Raw genomic sequence first — 17,321 nt, 5'->3', positions numbered from 1 at the left:
TCATGTCAGCATTATTGTGTCAACATGCATTATCATCTTAAGAATACATGTTTTATGTATAATCTGGCATCCCTACAACAGCTTATCTGCTGCATTTAACATAATTCACATGTCATTCCCATTGTCATTAATTTAAAGTTTGAACTTTTACTGCATGAGGATTTTTGTATGAAATTGGTTGTAGCTAAATGTTGTTTTGTCTCTTGATAGAAGATGACAAATGTGTTTGAGGAATATTGTTGCCACCTTTTCATGCCATCAAGCAAAGGTAGACACATTTTATTTTGAAATAAGTACAATGAATATATGATCTAAAGACAAATCTTGGATGCCTTTTGATGGCAACTTGTATAATTTGTTTGAGGTGTCCACATTATTGAAGAAATCAAACATGACAGATGCCTGTGAAGAGATGGCAACACTAAGGAAACACTGCTAATTATTTAAAAACATGTTCTTTTTGAGGTTGTAGTTTATTTGTTGTCTTTCGTTGTGTTGATGTTGCAATCCCCAAGCACCATTTATGTGGAGGAGTTATAGAGAACAGCACGTGGATGGTTAGCCGACGTGTGAGCCAGAAATAATGTGTCTCCCCCGTTGCTTTGTGTAGAGTGAAGATGGTGAGTCTCCTTTACCCTTCAGCGGCCTCATTGACACTGCAAGGAGCCACTTAGAGCAGCACAGGGTAGGTCTTGTATTGCCAGGCTGAAAATGGTTGAGTATGTACTGGTGAATTTTACATGTTGTTTGGTGAGTTTATTTCTTTAAGACTCATAACTAATATGTGTCCAGCATTTCAGTTTCTAGAGAATTATTAAGCTTAGATTTTTTTGTACTTAATATTTAATTTCTGTAGTAATTCTTTTGAAAATCATTATACATATTATTAATTATGTTTTTTAAGTTTTGTTGTCAACATTATTTTAGTAGATAGAGTAGATTCTTTCTGTATATACTTATTCCTATTAATTTCAATATAAATAAGTGCTACTAATAGCTGTTGGTCTGGTACAAGAAGATGGACAGCATAATGTGATTGGAATGTGTGAAAGAAAATGAAAAGATAAGTGATGATCATGTAAAGTCACAGCACTTCTAAATACGTACTACAGTAATGATGATGACCTTACCTTTTGTTATATCTAATGCTCTAATGGAAATATTCTTTATATGTAGCATTTGATTTTTCTTCAACAGGCATTCTTCTCAAGACAGTTGTACTACAAGTCAATGCTGGATACCAAGAACAGAGTTTATCAAAATCTTATGCGCACCACAAATGGAGGAGAAAACCTAAATGTTCAAGAACTTCAAGATAAAATTAATGAACTGAATAGCAGGTAAATATCTATGATAATATATGGCTATCATTTAGTCAACCTAAACTTTTTGCTAAATTTAGCAACACAGATTTTTTTCAAATTTTCAATGAAACTGAGAATGTTATAGGAAATAACATGATGACTTCTGCATTTGACAAATTTATAAACTGCAAACATTGTATCACACTAAAGGTACAACACTTTTCATTTCCAAAGGTTTGCAAGAGTCACTTCATCGTCACTCAACTGGGAGACTCGCATGAGTGAGAGCATCAGGTGTTGGCAGAGCTACAAGGAGTGTGAAGCAGAGGTTACAGAGTGGATCACTTCTGCTGAAAAGCTCTTCCAGGAGAAAGCAATTACCACCAAAAACTATCTAGAAACTCATAAAGTAGGTCTTTTACTTGAATAGCAAATTTGTCATACTCTGATTATTGCTATAAGGAGTTCAGAAATATATAACACCAACAAAAAATTCAGTCAGCCAAGAAGCCAATTCCAGGATATGTAGGCCTGAGCTGGGAATTTGAATCTCTCCAAACTTTCCCTCAATAGTGATGCTGCCTTGTTGCTGTACTTTCATTCATATAAGGGATACAATAAAGCAAGAGAGCTCCATTGGTTAAAGGATGCAACAGTTCTATTGAGCGTAAACACTGTGGTTTGTGGCCTATTGAAATTAATCACCTTTCAGTATTCCCTTGAGTTCATCTTGAATCAGAAGTAACCACAAGTCCTTAAGTTGATACAGTAAGTCTGAAGATAGAAGGTGTAATTGTGGGAATGCAAAAATTTCTGTGACTTCACTGACTTTGACCTCAATTTCAGGACTTTTTCATCAATGCCCCAGAACACCTCCTTCTGAAGGTGGTAACTTCAGGTCAGGACTTGCAGAAGTATGTGGCCGAGTCCGAGAAGGAAGCGATTAATGTAGCAATCAGGAGCATACAGAGCCGATGGGACGAGGTCATGTGTCATGCTCCTCTCCATCTTCTAAAGGTACTTTATGAATAACAAGACTGCAAGTGACATATTATCCCTTCTTCTTAGCTTATCAACTATAAAACTGCTCTTTGTACTGCCTTGGTTTTCTAGTTCATACCTTCCCTTACAAGAACACCAAGACTAGTAATGCAATGTGGCAGTGGATGTCTGTAGAATGATGTGCCTCCATTTGAATTTGAAAAACTAAATATTTTCATGATCACAGAAATATGTGTTGCATGTCCTTGTTCTGCCTTCGCTTAGGTATTATTTCCTTGTATCTTAAACCCTGCAGTTGGAGTTCCGTCTCGATGAAAATACATTCCATATGTATGTCCGGGACATAGAGAAGGAGTTGAATGGCGAACAGAATGCATATAACAAAAATGAAAATGTGGAAGGCATCAGGCGAAGACATGAGGTGAGATACTCAAGCCTTTTTGTGTTTGGACACCTAATGATTTAGTTACTATTGTTATGATACATTAACTTCTGCTAATGTTCTCATTCAATACTTATTATTGTTATAACTTGTGTCATTCAATAACTGCAATGTGACTTAGTTCATGGGGCAATATTTCCTTCTTTGACTATAGGCATTTTTTGTAGTTTCTTGAGTCTCAACCTCCACCTATCATGTACTTATAGGAAAAAATGTTTGTCATGATGATAATGATAATTATTATGATGTTGCTCATCATGAGGAGGAGGAGGAGGAGGAGGAGGAAGATAATGATGACTAAGCAATGTGTCATTAAGTATGAATTTTCCATACAATTTTTGTGCTTATTATATAAGACCCTTTTTTTTCCAGGAGTTCTTTGCAGAAAATTTGATAACCCGCATTGAAGAATTGTTAGATAACATGGATGTGTCAAGTCAAGAATATCTTAAAAAGGTGAGAAAACTTGTGTGGAAATAATTTGTACAAATATACAAACAAGTCCCTTATTCTAAGTAAAGTACATGTCAGTAATGAACAGATAATTCCTTCAAGTGATTTTAATAAAGTAGGAGTTAAATGATGTATGAGAAAACAATGCATTGAGATGATTAATTAAGAAGAGTTGAATAAGGATTGGAAGAGTACTATATAACCCATTAAAGCAGCCCCTTCTTACCTTGAGAGGTCTAATATAACCTCATATGTTAAATTGACTGAAACATCATAAGACATGTACAACAGTTTTCAATTTAGCAATTAACAAAATAGAAAATGAAAAACATATGACGCACCATTTTTGCAGAAAGAGGACAGAGGCCTGTTGGAAGACTGTCAGCGGTGCACGGTGCAGTGGCTGGACCTACAGACCCGCATTGGCACCATGGCCTCCCAGCTGGACCAGATTCCTGAGCGCTGGAAGGAGTATGAGAACAAGTGAGTTTCAGTATTGTGTTTGCTTGGGCTGTTTATACTTAGGGATAACACAGAAGGTATAAAAAGCCTGTAAAACATATATTGGGAAATAAACCATGTCAGTTTTGTTCTTGCTACAAAAAGTTTCAGAATGTCTTTCAGTGAGCTCTTAATTCAGGAATATTATGTGCCAACAGGGTTGAAGAAACTGTAACATGGATGGACTGTGTGAATGACTGCTTAAAGGAAGTAAATAGAGAAACATCATATGCTGATGAATATGAAAAGAACAAGGAAAAATTTGTGGTAAGTATATGTCAGAACAACAGTTTTATTTATTCTTCATCTGGAGATATTTTCAGATTAACATTTTTTATTATGAGCTCTATTTTTTCGTATTCCTGCTTTCCTACTCAATAGTTAATAGTATTTGTTTTCATAAATCAATTAATTTTGACATTGTTTTTCCCTGCTCTCTTCATATAACTACAGTTATCTGACAGTTGGATGTTGATTTTCCTTAGGATATTTGTGGAGACTTGGAGGCCCGGCGGGAGTCCATGAAGTGGCTGGTGCAGATGCTTGATTCTCTAATAACTCACATCCCAGAGGAAGATGGACAGTATGAGCAACAGAAACTTGAGTCTTTGGTGGGCCGCTACAAGACCCTTGTTCCTACCATTGAGAGTACTCTTGTTCGTACTGAAACAAACTCAAAGTGCTATCGGTACAGAGAAGATATTACCAAAATTGTTGCATCACTTGACAGTATCACAAAAAAGAAGGAGAAAAGCACTCAGCCAGAGAATCTTGAGTCAGTGCTTCAGTGCATTAAGGAACAGGAAGTAGTTGTGCACCAGCTAGAGAGTCAGAGGGATAACATATTCTCAACAATTCAAAGAGGGAAAGACCTGATGAGGGACCAGAATGTACCACTTTTTGTCAGTGCCATGCTGCAAATGCTGGAAACAAAGTGGAATGAAGCTTATAATGGATCTGTTGAAACACTCAATAAATTAAAATCTACTCAGAAAGTCTGGTCCGATTATAGTGACCAAAAGAATGAAATTTTAAAACTAATATCACAGGCAGAATCTGAACTCTCCAGCATCATCAGTCACAACAATCCCCAACAAGTTGCTAATGAACTTAGTAACAAGCAGGAGATGAATGACCACCTGAGTGAGACAACTGACCAAATGTTAAGAAAATTACACAGTCACTCTAATAACCTTGCCAAACTTGCTAATCCAGAAAGAAAACCTCTATTAGAGAAAGAGGTCGTTGAAATTGAGCAAAAAATGCAAACAGTTATTGATACAGTTTCTCAAAAGATTGAATTTTTAGAACAGCTAAATGTGAAATGGGTTCACTTTACTGGCACATTGCAAGAACTAAAATCATGGCTAACTAATGCCCAGAATACTTTAGAGCGCCTGGTGACTCTTGAAATGTCTCCTGAGGACAGAGATGCACAAACAAATGAGCTGCAGGTTAGGATTGAGGAGAAAATGGCTGTTATTAGAACTTTAGAGGAAGAAGCTGAAGAACTCCTAGAAGGAGAACCATCTAACGATGCACTCCAGTTCAGTGCTGAACTCAGTGATCTGAAAATGAATACCAATATTTTGAGTAAGCACACAGAAAAGCATGCAGAGACAGTTCACAGTGACTTAAAACACTGGGAGGAATATCAGGAGGAGGTCAAAGAAATAAAGCCATGGTTAGAAGTTGCTGAAGCAAAGGTTGCTGTTGGACTAAGCAAACCTAATTCAATGCAAGACGTAATTCAGTCTTCTGAGTTGGCCAAAGAATTTGAAAAAGAATGTGATGACTGCCTGGAAAAGCTGCGCTCTGTATCCTCAAAGAGTGCTCAGGTGGCTCGCATCTGTCCAGTTGTGGATGAAATTGATGCTCTTCATTCCCGATGGGCAGCAATCCATGATGTTGCCCTGCAGTGGAGTGAGAGATCAGAGAGTCTGCTTGTTGAGTGGGAAGACTTTAATTACAAATGTGATGCTGTTTCCTCCTGGATCCACCAGGTAGAAGAACGGTTAGAGAAAGTTAATGAATATGCTCCAACAGTGCTACGCCTAGAAGACCGATTAAGTATCCTCAAGGATGTGGTGAAGGAAGTAGGTGAAAAACAAACAGATATTATAAATCTCACATCAGTTGGGGACCACATATCTGCAAGTATGGGGACTGAAGGGAGTTCCTCTGTTAAGTCCACAGTAATGGAGCTGAAGAACATGGTAACAAAACTAAGTAATGAAATGCATAAACTGAAGAATGAGTTGTCAGATATAACAATTGTTCGTCAGGAATTCATTGCTAAAGTGGAAAGCCTGGAATCATGGCTCAATAACTTCAGCAATCAGTTAGATGAACTTGAGGACATAGACGTGGATGAGCTGGAAGGCTGCCCTGATATGGTTCACCGTCTACAGCAAGAGCATGATGAAAAGCAAAATGAGGTCACCTCCTTGGCAGAGGAGTGCCGGGATGTTGGGGACCGGTGCACTGGGAGTGACCGAGATGAACTCTTCACACAGTTTGATGATGCAGAAGCCCGGTTTGAGAGTTACGGAGAATCAGTGACGTCCAAGAAACCAGCAATCCTTAAATGGAAGGACTTCTTAGAGTGGCAGAGCAATACTGAAGATGCAGTAAAAGCCATTAGCCAGCAGCTTGAGACTAAGCCCAGCCTTGATGACTTGATTCAGATCAAGAAAGAATTAGGAAACCTTCAAGAACAGTGCCAGTCTTGGGACGACGAGTCATCTGACATAGTGGATCTTTGTAGTAAAGCTTCTGTGACTGTAAGAGACCCAGACACTGGGTCTGTAATAGATATACAGTGCAAAGTAATGGACTTTAAGAGGAAAATGGACCAACTTGAAAATAATCTGGAAAACAGACAAGAGCAATTACAGGAAATAAATAGTTTGTGGGAAGCATTCAATAATGCCCAAAACCAGTTAAGTGAGTTCCTGGATGACATAAAAGATAGAGTTACAGATGAAGACCTCATTGAGAGCACATATGAAGGGGTTCATTCTCTGCTAGAAACAGTTGAGGAAGCCCTTGAAGAAATTCAGTCAGAAGTCAAAACAAAGGAGAGTTTGCATGAGTTAGGACGCAACTTGATGTCCAGCGACTCCGCTCAATTAGTGTCTGTTCAGAATGCACTAACAACAGCAGATAGTCAATGGGATAGAGTGCAAAATATGCTCTATGAAATGCAGACAAAGTTTACTGGCATCACTTCCCTGTGGAGGCAATTCACAGAGGGGAAAGAGTGTTTGCAAGGGGCAGTCACGGAAGCACAACAGAATATTGAAACACTTGAAAGTAAACTTGTGAATGCCAGTAGTGTACAAACAATGATTAATCTCTGCAAAAAGACAACTGATACACTTCGGAAAACCAGACCTCAACTGGAGAACTTCATAACAAAATCACAGCATCTTTGTCAACAGTTGGATAATGAAGAAGGTTTTGACTCCAGTTCTGTAAAGCGACAATCTCAGGGAATTCAGAACAAGTGGCAGTGCACAATGGACCTACTTAATCAGAAGTCACAGAACTTAGAGGGGCAACTTAATTTGTGGAAGCAGATTATACAAGGTCGTGATGAACTTCTTACTTGGCTGACTGACACCTGTGAGGGTTTGGACTTGGAGGAATATCAGGAAGCATACAAGATGGATGAAGTAGCAGAAAAATTAGAGAAATACAGAAGTGAATTGCCTAAATATGAAGGTCTATTTCGTACCCTTCAGGGTCGTGCAAAGCAGCTGGAGTCCTTGAATTCTGGTACTTCTATTGACAAAATTGAAGAAATCATCAGTTCCATATCATCTGAATTTGAGCAGACTGAATCAGTTGCTTCCAAACTAAGTTCATTCCTTGATGAAGTAAAGGAGCAGGAATCCAGTATTAATGATGACATCAGAGAAATCAATGAAGTCTTAGCTCATTATCGTGAGCGACTGATGAAATGTGAAGACATAACAGGTGATGATAAAAAGATTGTAGCACGGCTAGAGGTTGCCAGAAAAATTGAGGATGAACTTGAGGAATATGATGAAAAAATCAAGGCAGTTGAGTCTGACATTGATGACTTCAAAGAAAATTTCAAAGGTTGTGAGGCCAGCAAACTGGTAAAAGAATATTCAGCCCTTCAGAAGAAATATGAGGGAGTAGAAGCACAAGCAGAAAAAGCTTGCAAAAACCTTTACTTTGTTATTGAGAAACATTACACTGATAGACTCAAGGCACTTCAAAGATTTACTGAAGTTCATAAAGAAAAAATTACATGGTGTCAAGGAGAACCCAGCAATGATAGATATGGTGTTGAGGCAAAAATAGCTGCACTCTCAGACATCAAAGGCAGCCTGAAGCTGGGTGCTGCAAAGAAAAAGGAGCTCATTGCAAGCCAGCAGCTGTATGAATGCACTGTGGATGATGAGGATGTTGAAGAAATACAAAATGATTGTGAAGCTGTTTTTACAGATTTAGAGGAACTAGATAACAGTGTTGATGAATGCCAAGCTTCTCTGAATCAAGCTTTGGCCCTCTGGCAGCAATATGAACTGATGACAGAGAATTTGAGTTCTTGGTTAAAAGAAGTTGAAGCACGAATGCGCACAGAAACCATGAACCAAATTGATATCAGTATGGTTCAAGAGAAAATTGAAGAAACTGAAGCTCTTCTAGAAGAGGTAAATAGCCATGATGATGAAATATATGAACTTATGGAGAAAACAGAAGAACTTATGGAAATTAGCCCAGACTGTAGGGCAGGAGAGTGTGCCAGCCAGATACAGACTAGAGTGCAAGCACTCCTTCAGTTTTGCAACACATTCCTGGGTAAACTCAACCAATTAACTAAAGACCAAAAACTGTATGGGGACACTATTGTCAAGATGGAAGAATGGCTGAAGGATGCTGAAGAGAAACTGAAAGGATTTGAACAGCTAACTCGTGGTGGAGGAAAACCAACTCTGGCTTACCAGTCCAAACTTCAAAGTCTGAAATCTTTTGTTGAGGAAAAGAAAAATGGCCAGCAGTTGTTGAATGCTGTGGTGGAGCATGGAGAAGCTCTGTTCTCAGCCATCACACCGGAGGGCAGAGAAAAAATACGCTCAGATCTTAGAACGCTCAGAGACACATGGGAGGCTCACTTGGATAAAGTTAATCAGCTGTATAAACGTGTTGAAAGCATAATAATGCAGTGGTCTTCATTTGATGATAATTTCAGCCAAGCAGCCAAGTGGTTAGAGGAAATTCAGAAGCGAGCAGGAGCTAAGTTTGAATTGAAACCAACTTTATCTGACAAAAAAGCTCAACTACAACAGTACAAAGCCATTTCTCAAGATATTAACTCCCATGAAAGCATGATTCATGGATTGAAAGAAAAAATTGAGTTTCTGACTGATGACGAGACCTCGCAAACTGTGGATGACATGATTGAGCAGTATCAGGAAATAGTATCCGAAACTCAGAGAAGGATTGGTCTCTACGAGGAATACATACAGCAACAAGAAACTTTCCTCCATAACTTAGAAAAGTTCAGGGATTGGCTCACTGCACAAAAAGCAGAACTGTCAATGTGCTCTGATGTTTCACCAGACAGCAGTGACGCACAGATGAAAATGAGTATCTTCGAATCACTTGAAGCAAATAAAGAAGAAGGTCAGAACCTTATAGACTTGTGTGAAGAGAGCTTGAAGTTAACTCTTAAGAGTACAGACCCATCAGGGCATGCAGCCATCAAGGCAGATCTGGAAACACAGAAAAGTTCCTGGGAGACTCTACAGGAAGAGACTGCAGATGGCAAGCAAAATCTTCTGGAAGTTGTATCTCAGTATACTCAATGTGAAGAAATGGTTCAGAGTTTGAAGAATTGGTTGAAAAATGTTGAAATCAGAGTAAAAGATCAATCTCTCAAAAGCAATCTGGAAGCCAAAGAAAACCATCTTGATCATCTTCGAGAACTGGAACAAGAGATCATTGACAAGGGGCCAGAAATCAATAGTGCACTGGCTCAGGCTCAGAATATTGATAGTGAAGGAAAGCATGCTGTTCAGATCTCACAAATTTCTTCTCGCTACCAGGCATTGAAAAATGCACTAAAAGAAATGATAAGTCGCTACGAACAGTTCATTCGTGAGCACAGGTCATTTTTGGAGAAGTACGAGGAGTGCACAGACTGGGTGGATGCCCTAGATCAGGATTTGAGAGAGCACGCTGAAGTAGTGGGAGACATGAAGATACTACAGATGAGACGCAACAAAGTGGAGCAGCTTATTGAACTCAAATCAAGCCAGGGTAGCAAGGTTGAAGCTGTGCTTGAGCTTGGTGAACGCCTGTATTCCACACTGCTCCTGATGGCCGGGAGAGTCTTGCAGAGTCTCCGTGAGTTGAGGGAGAGGTGGGAGGCTTAGTGCAGTCGGTTACCAGTGCTGGCTCAACCCTTGACCAATGCCTGCAGCAGTTCTCCGATTTTTCTGGAGCACAGGAACAACTTACTCGATGGCTTCGAGATGTGGAATTAGCCATGCAGCAGCACACTGAGTTGAAAAATTCCCTCCAGGAGAAGACTGCCCAGTTACAAAACCATAAACTTGTCCACCAAGAGATTCAGGCACACCAGAATCTTGTTGAAATGGTGTGTGAGAAAGCTCAGACGCTAGTCAACCAGACTCAGGACAAAACTCTAAATGTGTACATACAGTCCATTCAGACTCTGTTTCAAAACATTGTGTTGAAAAGCCGAGACCTTCAAGACAAGTTGGAGTTGTGTGTTCATGATCATGCTCAGTTCAATTCACTTTGCAAAGGCTTCGGTGACTGGCTGAACCTCCAGCGTGATCAGCTGCACCTGTGTGCCGATGTGTCCGGTGAGAAGTCTGATCTCATCAAAAAACTTGACAACCTAAAGGTAGGATATTCATGCAGTATGCTATTATAATTCTTCTAATTGCTTTCAACTGTGTAACTATTTCATAAGTTATGGCTTAGAATTTAATACCGTAGGAAATCTAAGGATTACAATCATATGCTTCAAGTATATTGCATGCAAATAATTTATTTCTTATAAAGTTAGAATTTAAGTTAAATTGAATAACATTTTCTCATTCAAGTTAATCTGATTAACATTGTCTCTGTGATTAGCAAAATCATTATAATTTTTCATTCCTCGCATTACAACTTTTTCTTGCAGAGGGTAGAAACTGAACTAAACACCTGTTCACAACTTGTTGCAGTGACACTTATCGTTGCCAAGGTAACAGTTGTGTCAGGTCAGCATGGCACTGAACCTTTTCTTATAATTTTCTGCCTTGTAACATGTGCTTTGTTTAATGCTACTCTTAAACAAGTACAAGTCACTACATTAGTGGGACAAAATGTAAGTGTCTGCAACACTTCAGCATGAATACTATATCATACAAAAAACAAACAGAAAACTCAATGTACATTAATCAGAAAGCATATTTCTGCAGAAAGTGAAAGGATGTTGCCGAGGACTGTGGATGAATTTGACAGGGTGATTAAGGAGAATGATGATAGTAAATGTAGACAAGAGTAAGGTTATGTTATTTGAGAGGACAATAGGGCAAACTTTCAAGCTTGCAAAGCCATACAGAGTTAGAGCATAGAGCACAACAGAGTGTAAAATCTGGTTGGGAGAAGAGAGAATGGAAGAAGTAATTGAGATTAAGTAATTAGGGACTGTTTTATGTAAACTGGATTGTAGCACAGCAATCACTAATACACACTGTGTTTGTATCAGGATGAGATGGACAGAATATTGAAAGTTGTATGAGACATTTGGAATGGGCAAAGCAGTGAAGGGAGCGTTTTGTGAAGTGGTTGACGGGGTGAACCATAGTGCTGTGAGATGGTTTAGATGAGTGGTGATGACTTTGTGAAAAGTGTATATGAGGAGAAGATTAAGGGAGTGTGTGTCAGGGGGAGACCAACACCAGTAGAGTGGACAAGTATTGGAGAGAGATTTTTGATGGTTGAGGGAGTGAGTGTGCTAAGAGGGAGCGCTGGAACAGGGAAAGTTGGAGTCGCCATGGCCACCCCTATGAGGGAATGGTGTGAGAGGTATACAGTTAAAGTTCAATAATGATGGACAGCAGATTGAAAATCATTCAGATTATCAAATTGTTCAGATTATGTTTCTTGGAAGTTATGTAGACTGTCTGAGCAGATTGCTGTCATATATATATATATATATATATATATATATATATATATATATATATATATATATATATATATATATATATATATATCTCTCTCTCTCTCTCTCTCTCTCTCTCTCTCTCTCTCTCTCTCTCTCTCTCTCTCTCTCTCTCTCTCTCTCTCTCTCTCTCTCTCTCTCTCTCTCTCTCTCTCTCTCTCTCTCTCTCTCTCTCTCTCTCTCTCTCTCTCTCTCTCTCTCTCTCTCTCTCTCTCTCTCTCTCTCTCTCTCTCTCTCTCTCTCTCTCTCTCTCTCTCTCTCTCTCTCTCTCTCTCTCTCTCTCTCTCTCTCTCTCTCTCTCTCTCTCTCTCTCTCTCTCTCTCTCTCTCTCTCTCTCTCTCTCTCTCTCTCTCTCTCTCTCTCTCTCTCTCTCTCTCTCTCTCTCTCTCTCTCTCTCTCTCTCTCTCTCTCTCTCTCTCTCTCTCTCTCTCTCTCTCTCTCTCTCTCTCTCTCTCTCTCTCTCTCTCTCTCTCTCTCTCTCTCTCTCTCTATATGGTCGGATAGATGAGATTGCCCTTTAACGTGAACAAGCCAGGTCCAAGTTGAAGAGGAATAAGAAGTTCGAGAATCTGAAAGAAATGACGTTAAACTCAAAAGCGTTCAATGCGTCAAAGACTTGGGGGTCAAAATCGCGTCAAACCTCAAATTCTCACAGCAATGCATCGATGCAGCAAATAAGCGAACAGAATGTTGGGCTTCATTAAAAGAAACTTTGTATTCAAGAATAAAGATGTAATACTGTAATACTCTACAACAGTTTAGTCAGACCCACTTGGAATATCAGTTTTTGTCTCCCCACCATGCAAAGGATATTGCTAAATTAGAAGGTGTTCAGCGTAAATTAAAATGTCCCTTCCTTGCAAATCCTTGAAAAGCATAACAAAGGCTTGTTCTCTCTTAACATGTTCTCTCCAGAACGTGCCTCGAGGAAAACTGATCGAATGTTTTAAAATACTTAATGGTTTCACGAATGTAGACAGATCAACATTGTTTATGATCAACACACTTTATGATCGATGACACTTTGTATACGAGACACAATGGATTCAGAACTCCAGATGTAGACACCAAATTTGTAGACCAAGAATGGAATAAGCTCCCAGTCGAGAGTGGTCCAGTGTAGTCTGATGACTCCTTCAAAAATAAGCTGACCGTCACTTCCTTCAACTTAATATCAACTAGAGTAGAAATGCAACGTTTGGAGTCTTCTGATTAATGTAAAATCACTTAGGTTTAAGGACAGACCACCAAGTCTGGACCATGGGGTCTGTGTGGTCTGATTTTCTATGTAAATCTATGTAAATCTCTCTCTCTCTCTCTCTCTCTCTCTCTCTCTCTCTCTCTCTCTCTCTCTCTCTCTCTCTCTCTCTCTCTCTCTCTCTCTCTCTCTCTCTCTCTCTCTGGTTATTTACACAGTAGTTTTTGTCAGACACTTTAGAAAATTCAGACTACACTGTATTGGGATTTTTGCTTTACCTGTGTTTAGATTATTGGACTTCTACTGCAGATAGATAGATAGAAATATCTGCTGTTGCTTTACAGTCACAGGTTGTAGAGAAGTTTCATCACTTAAATTGCTGCTGGTGTTCATGGTTATGACAGTAAGGGATGTAGATCAATATGTTTAAAAAAAATTCACCACTAAATCCTCTGTTGATGAATCTTAGGATGCAAACCTTAAAGACTAAATGATGGGAATAATTTATCTTGCAGAACATTAACTTTGCTCCCCATGTGTGCATGGTACTGAAAATAAATTGTCTTCTTAGATTATAAATGGTGATATGCATATGAAAACTGCTCTTTATTTGACAACCTTGTTTCATTACAATGCAACATATTTTATACTTTAATGCCAGGGTCATTCCTAAAATAAACACAAAAGTAGTTAGTTAGACATGAATTCTCAGAGGAGCTTTATGGTATACACCCCTGTAATGTTTTGAAATGCTTTAGAATATTTCATGACTTCCTAAGTTATTACAGAAATAAACAGAGGGTGATTGGCTATGTGGATGTCAGTTCTGATATTGACTGGGAGTTCTACAGCGAAAGTAAAACAGCTTGAACACAGGGGACCTCACAGCCTGAGACACTTCACTGTCACACAGTCCTGAATACACATGTAAAAACTTTGTCGTCCAAAATGTTTACTAGTGTTGAACTCCCTGGTCCTGCATGACGGCCTATAGATGGTTTTAGTGAGTCCCAGGAGTGAAGTGGAATAAAATATCAGTAGTGTACCTTTTGGTTATGAAGACGTGGTGCCTCCCTATAAAGCTTGGTTTTATGATGCTGATAGAGAGAGACTACCTATCAGAATATTTCTTATTAATGTAGGTGTTATATATAATTTTGAATTCATTTCTGAAACATTATATTTTATAAAAATGAATAATTTATGATAATACTGAGACTAAATGGTTATGTAAGTCAGTGTGCTGAAAGGAAGATCTTTCATGGAAGGTCCCATGAAATGTTTAATACATTATTATGCAATGACAACACAACCAGTGTTGTGACCCTCAATGATCTTATCAGAGTTCCATAATCACCTTTGCTCACATTGTTGATTAATAATTCCTTCATTCCTCACCATTTCATGTGAATGAATAGACCTGGCACTGTGATATGGCCTCCCCATTTTCCAGCAGACCTTGAGACCAAGGACTGACCTAAACTTTTTTTGCAGGACCTTGATGCAGTTCAGGGAACAGGGGACAAAAAACTGTCGGAGCTTCGCACACTGGGTGAAAAGGTTTCTCTTAGCACCTCAGAGAGGGGTGGAAAGGCTCTTAAAGCCACTGTTACATCCATGGAAGATGCATGGAACCAACACTTAGCTAAAGTTGGTGAGTAAAAAGATAAAAAAAAAAATAAATAAATAAAATTCTTTTAAATCTACACACACACACACTTTTTGGTTATCTGTTGTTGTCTCTCCATATGTGTCCTTGACTTTGTAGTGATCTCTCCAGACCTCTTTAGGAACTTCTCATTTTGCTTATCGGAGACTTCTCATTTATAATATATATATATATATATATATATATATATATATATATATATATATATATATATATATATATATATATATATATATATATATATATATATATATATATATATATATATATATATATATATATATATATATATATATATATATATATATATATATATATATATATATATATATATATATATATATATATATATATATATATATATATATATATATATATATATATATATATATATATATATATATATATATATATATATATATATATATATATATATATATATATATATATATATATATATATATAGTGTAATGAGACTGTTTATGGAATGAAACTAATGAAAAGCTTGGCTGTTACTGGTGTCAGTTATCATGTCATTGATATTTTTTTTCATAGTGACGGAAAGATTTTCTAGTGTTGAGAGAAAATTTAACAGAATTGTCTTTTGGTCAATAGGTGATGTGAAAGAACCTGAATACAGCCTTAAATCAATGGAAGCAGTTTGAGGAGGGCATTGAGAAACATTCTTCTTGGTGCAGAGAAATGGAATCTTTCTTCAAGGATCAGCCTCTCTGTGCTGCCCTTGAGGAAAAGCAAGCTCAGATTGAAGTTCTATCTCAGAAGAGAGAGGAAGTTGTGCATTATGAGAGAGACATCGATATGTTTGTTGACCAGAGTCACGCACTTGTGCGTATCTCCAGTGTGGACCGACTAAAACCTCTCATCACTCAGCTCAGCAACAGATACCAAAGTCTTCATGTCCTCACCAAGGAAGCCGTCACAAAGTGGAGAGGTATTGTGTCAGATCATGAAGCCTTTGAGGAGAAGTTTGAAAATGAAAATGGCTTGAGAGTGTTGAAGAAGCTTTAGATGAATACCTCAGTGAAATGAATCCTGAGAAAAAGAACAACCAGCTGCAGTACCTTCTGAGTGAGCGTGAGCAAGCCACCCACCGCCTAGCATCCATAACCACCATTGGTGAGAGGCTCTACCCTGACACTGCCACAAATGGCCGAGAAAAGCTGCGGCAAGACTTGAGGACGATGCGTGAGTGCTGGGAAAGGCTGGAGGCTGCCATAGTGGAGGAGCAGCGAAAACAGGAGGCTCAGTCCCTGCAGTGGTCGTCCTTCTCAGACAGCATCCAGGCGGCACGCAACTGGCTTGACAACATGGAGAGAACCATTGTTGTGGATCCTTCCAACTGGCTGTCACTGCAGGAACTTCGATCAAGGCACCTGAAAATGAAGGTGTGATCTGTTGTATTTTAAGGATAATGCTTCTAATTCTTAGTAGATATGAGCAGATGTCAGATCAGGAGATTGATTTTCTTTTTTTCTTTCCTATAATATGTTAAATATCTAGTTGAATTTTTTAGAATGGATTTTCAAATCATATTATTTTCCATACCTATACTAGGTTTTGTTTGACTGTTTACCTGAAATTCAGTTGGTTTGACTTTTATTAGCATATATGTGTTCCTAAAATTGTCTCTTAGTTATTGAAACGTTTCTTAAACTAGACAACAGTACAAGACATCACCTCATACAAGAGGGTGTTGGATGCTGTGAAAGAACGTGCAAGCCAACTGTTGCAAGCATCACCGAGTAACAAAGAGGTGACTGAAGCCATGAAGGACGTTGAATTACGGCATGAAGCCCTTACTGCAAAGGCAAAGAAGAACATTGAGGACCTGGAATGGATGACAGACAACCTCACTACACACCAGGACCTCTCCTCCTCCCAGGCTGAGTGGCAAAAAGAAATGTGGGAAAAGCTACACTCCTATACAGGTCTGAATCTTTGAAATTTATTCTCTTATTGTGTTAACTCGTCCGCTGCGATTGGCACAGATTTGGCTTTCACTGGTAGCCTGGTAACATATTTTCCCAGGTCTTTGCCTCTGTGGTGGATAGTAGAGTGTTTCCCATGTGGTATTGGTATGCTGGATATCCCCTCCCAAGGTGCATGACTACATTTTTCTTCATTGAATTGTAGCAGCCACTTATTGTTCCATTCCGTAGCTTAGTGATGTCTTCTTGTAGGAAATCTGCAGTCAAGGGGTTAAGGGTATGGTAAAGGTCATGATATGTTCTTTAATATATATTATATGTATTTATTGCCATGTTTGTAAGACCTTTGTTATTTTTATAGATTACTCTGGAAACAAGTCTCAGTTGCAGCAGCGTTTAGACCGTGTGACTGAGCTTGAGGGCAGCAAGTGTGACGGCAGAAACATGGTTGCTCAGATTGGCTCACATGCCGGTCAGCTCATGGCAAGACTTCCCGCCAGAGCCAAGGAAACTCTGGAACGTGACATCAATGGCATGAAGTAAGGAAGCACTTGCTCATTAATATAGCGAGAGAAATTTGAA

General features: G+C 38.6%; 3 protein-coding genes across 3 annotated transcripts; all 3 read left to right on the top strand.

Annotated features, from left to right (window-relative positions):
- Positions 1–101: 101 nt before the first annotated feature.
- On the top strand, positions 102–10,115 carry LOC126990676 (muscle-specific protein 300 kDa-like). The gene is made up of 9 exons (XM_050849360.1): positions 102–685; positions 1,198–1,340; positions 1,539–1,713; positions 2,151–2,321; positions 2,602–2,727; positions 3,121–3,204; positions 3,554–3,684; positions 3,861–3,969; positions 4,188–10,115. Exons 2-9 carry the CDS (start codon positions 1,231–1,233, stop codon positions 10,113–10,115), a joined length of 6,834 nt encoding a protein of 2,277 aa, XP_050705317.1. The 5' UTR covers positions 102–685; positions 1,198–1,230.
- A 9-nt stretch (positions 10,116–10,124) lies between these two features.
- LOC126990675 (muscle-specific protein 300 kDa-like) lies at positions 10,125–14,928 on the top strand. Its single transcript, XM_050849359.1, has 3 exons — positions 10,125–10,612; positions 10,895–10,957; positions 14,616–14,928. Exons 1-3 carry the CDS (start codon positions 10,229–10,231, stop codon positions 14,781–14,783), a joined length of 615 nt encoding a protein of 204 aa, XP_050705316.1. The 5' UTR covers positions 10,125–10,228; the 3' UTR covers positions 14,784–14,928.
- An 868-nt stretch (positions 14,929–15,796) lies between these two features.
- On the top strand, positions 15,797–17,278 carry LOC126990674 (muscle-specific protein 300 kDa-like; the record flags this gene model as incomplete). The annotated part of the gene is made up of 3 exons (XM_050849358.1): positions 15,797–16,196; positions 16,469–16,739; positions 17,101–17,278. Coding segments are annotated over exons 1-3 (809 nt in total), but the record flags the coding sequence as incomplete, so codon positions are not given.
- Positions 17,279–17,321: the final 43 nt, after the last annotated feature.

Source organism: Eriocheir sinensis, unplaced genomic scaffold (assembly GCF_024679095.1).
Source record: "Eriocheir sinensis breed Jianghai 21 unplaced genomic scaffold, ASM2467909v1 Scaffold1890, whole genome shotgun sequence".
NCBI classification, from domain to species: Eukaryota; Metazoa; Arthropoda; class Malacostraca; order Decapoda; family Varunidae; genus Eriocheir; species Eriocheir sinensis.
Note: the sequence above shows the minus strand (reverse complement) of the source record. Positions and strands in the feature narration are given on the sequence as shown.

Bases quoted from the DNA above. Each gene is read 5' to 3' on its own strand.
- LOC126990676 (XM_050849360.1), top strand. From the start codon at position 1,231: ATGCTGGATACCAAGAACAGAGTTTATCAAAATCTTATGCGCACCACA. The intron at 1,341-1,538 runs GTAAATATCTAT...TCATTTCCAAAG, and splicing joins ATTAATGAACTGAATAGCAG to GTTTGCAAGAGTCACTTCAT. The intron at 3,970-4,187 runs GTAAGTATATGT...GATTTTCCTTAG, and splicing joins AGAACAAGGAAAAATTTGTG to GATATTTGTGGAGACTTGGA.
- LOC126990675 (XM_050849359.1), top strand. From the start codon at position 10,229: ATGCAGCAGCACACTGAGTTGAAAAATTCCCTCCAGGAGAAGACTGCC. The intron at 10,613-10,894 runs GTAGGATATTCA...TTTTTCTTGCAG, and splicing joins AAAAACTTGACAACCTAAAG to AGGGTAGAAACTGAACTAAA. The intron at 10,958-14,615 runs GTAACAGTTGTG...CTTTTTTTGCAG, and splicing joins TGACACTTATCGTTGCCAAG to GACCTTGATGCAGTTCAGGG.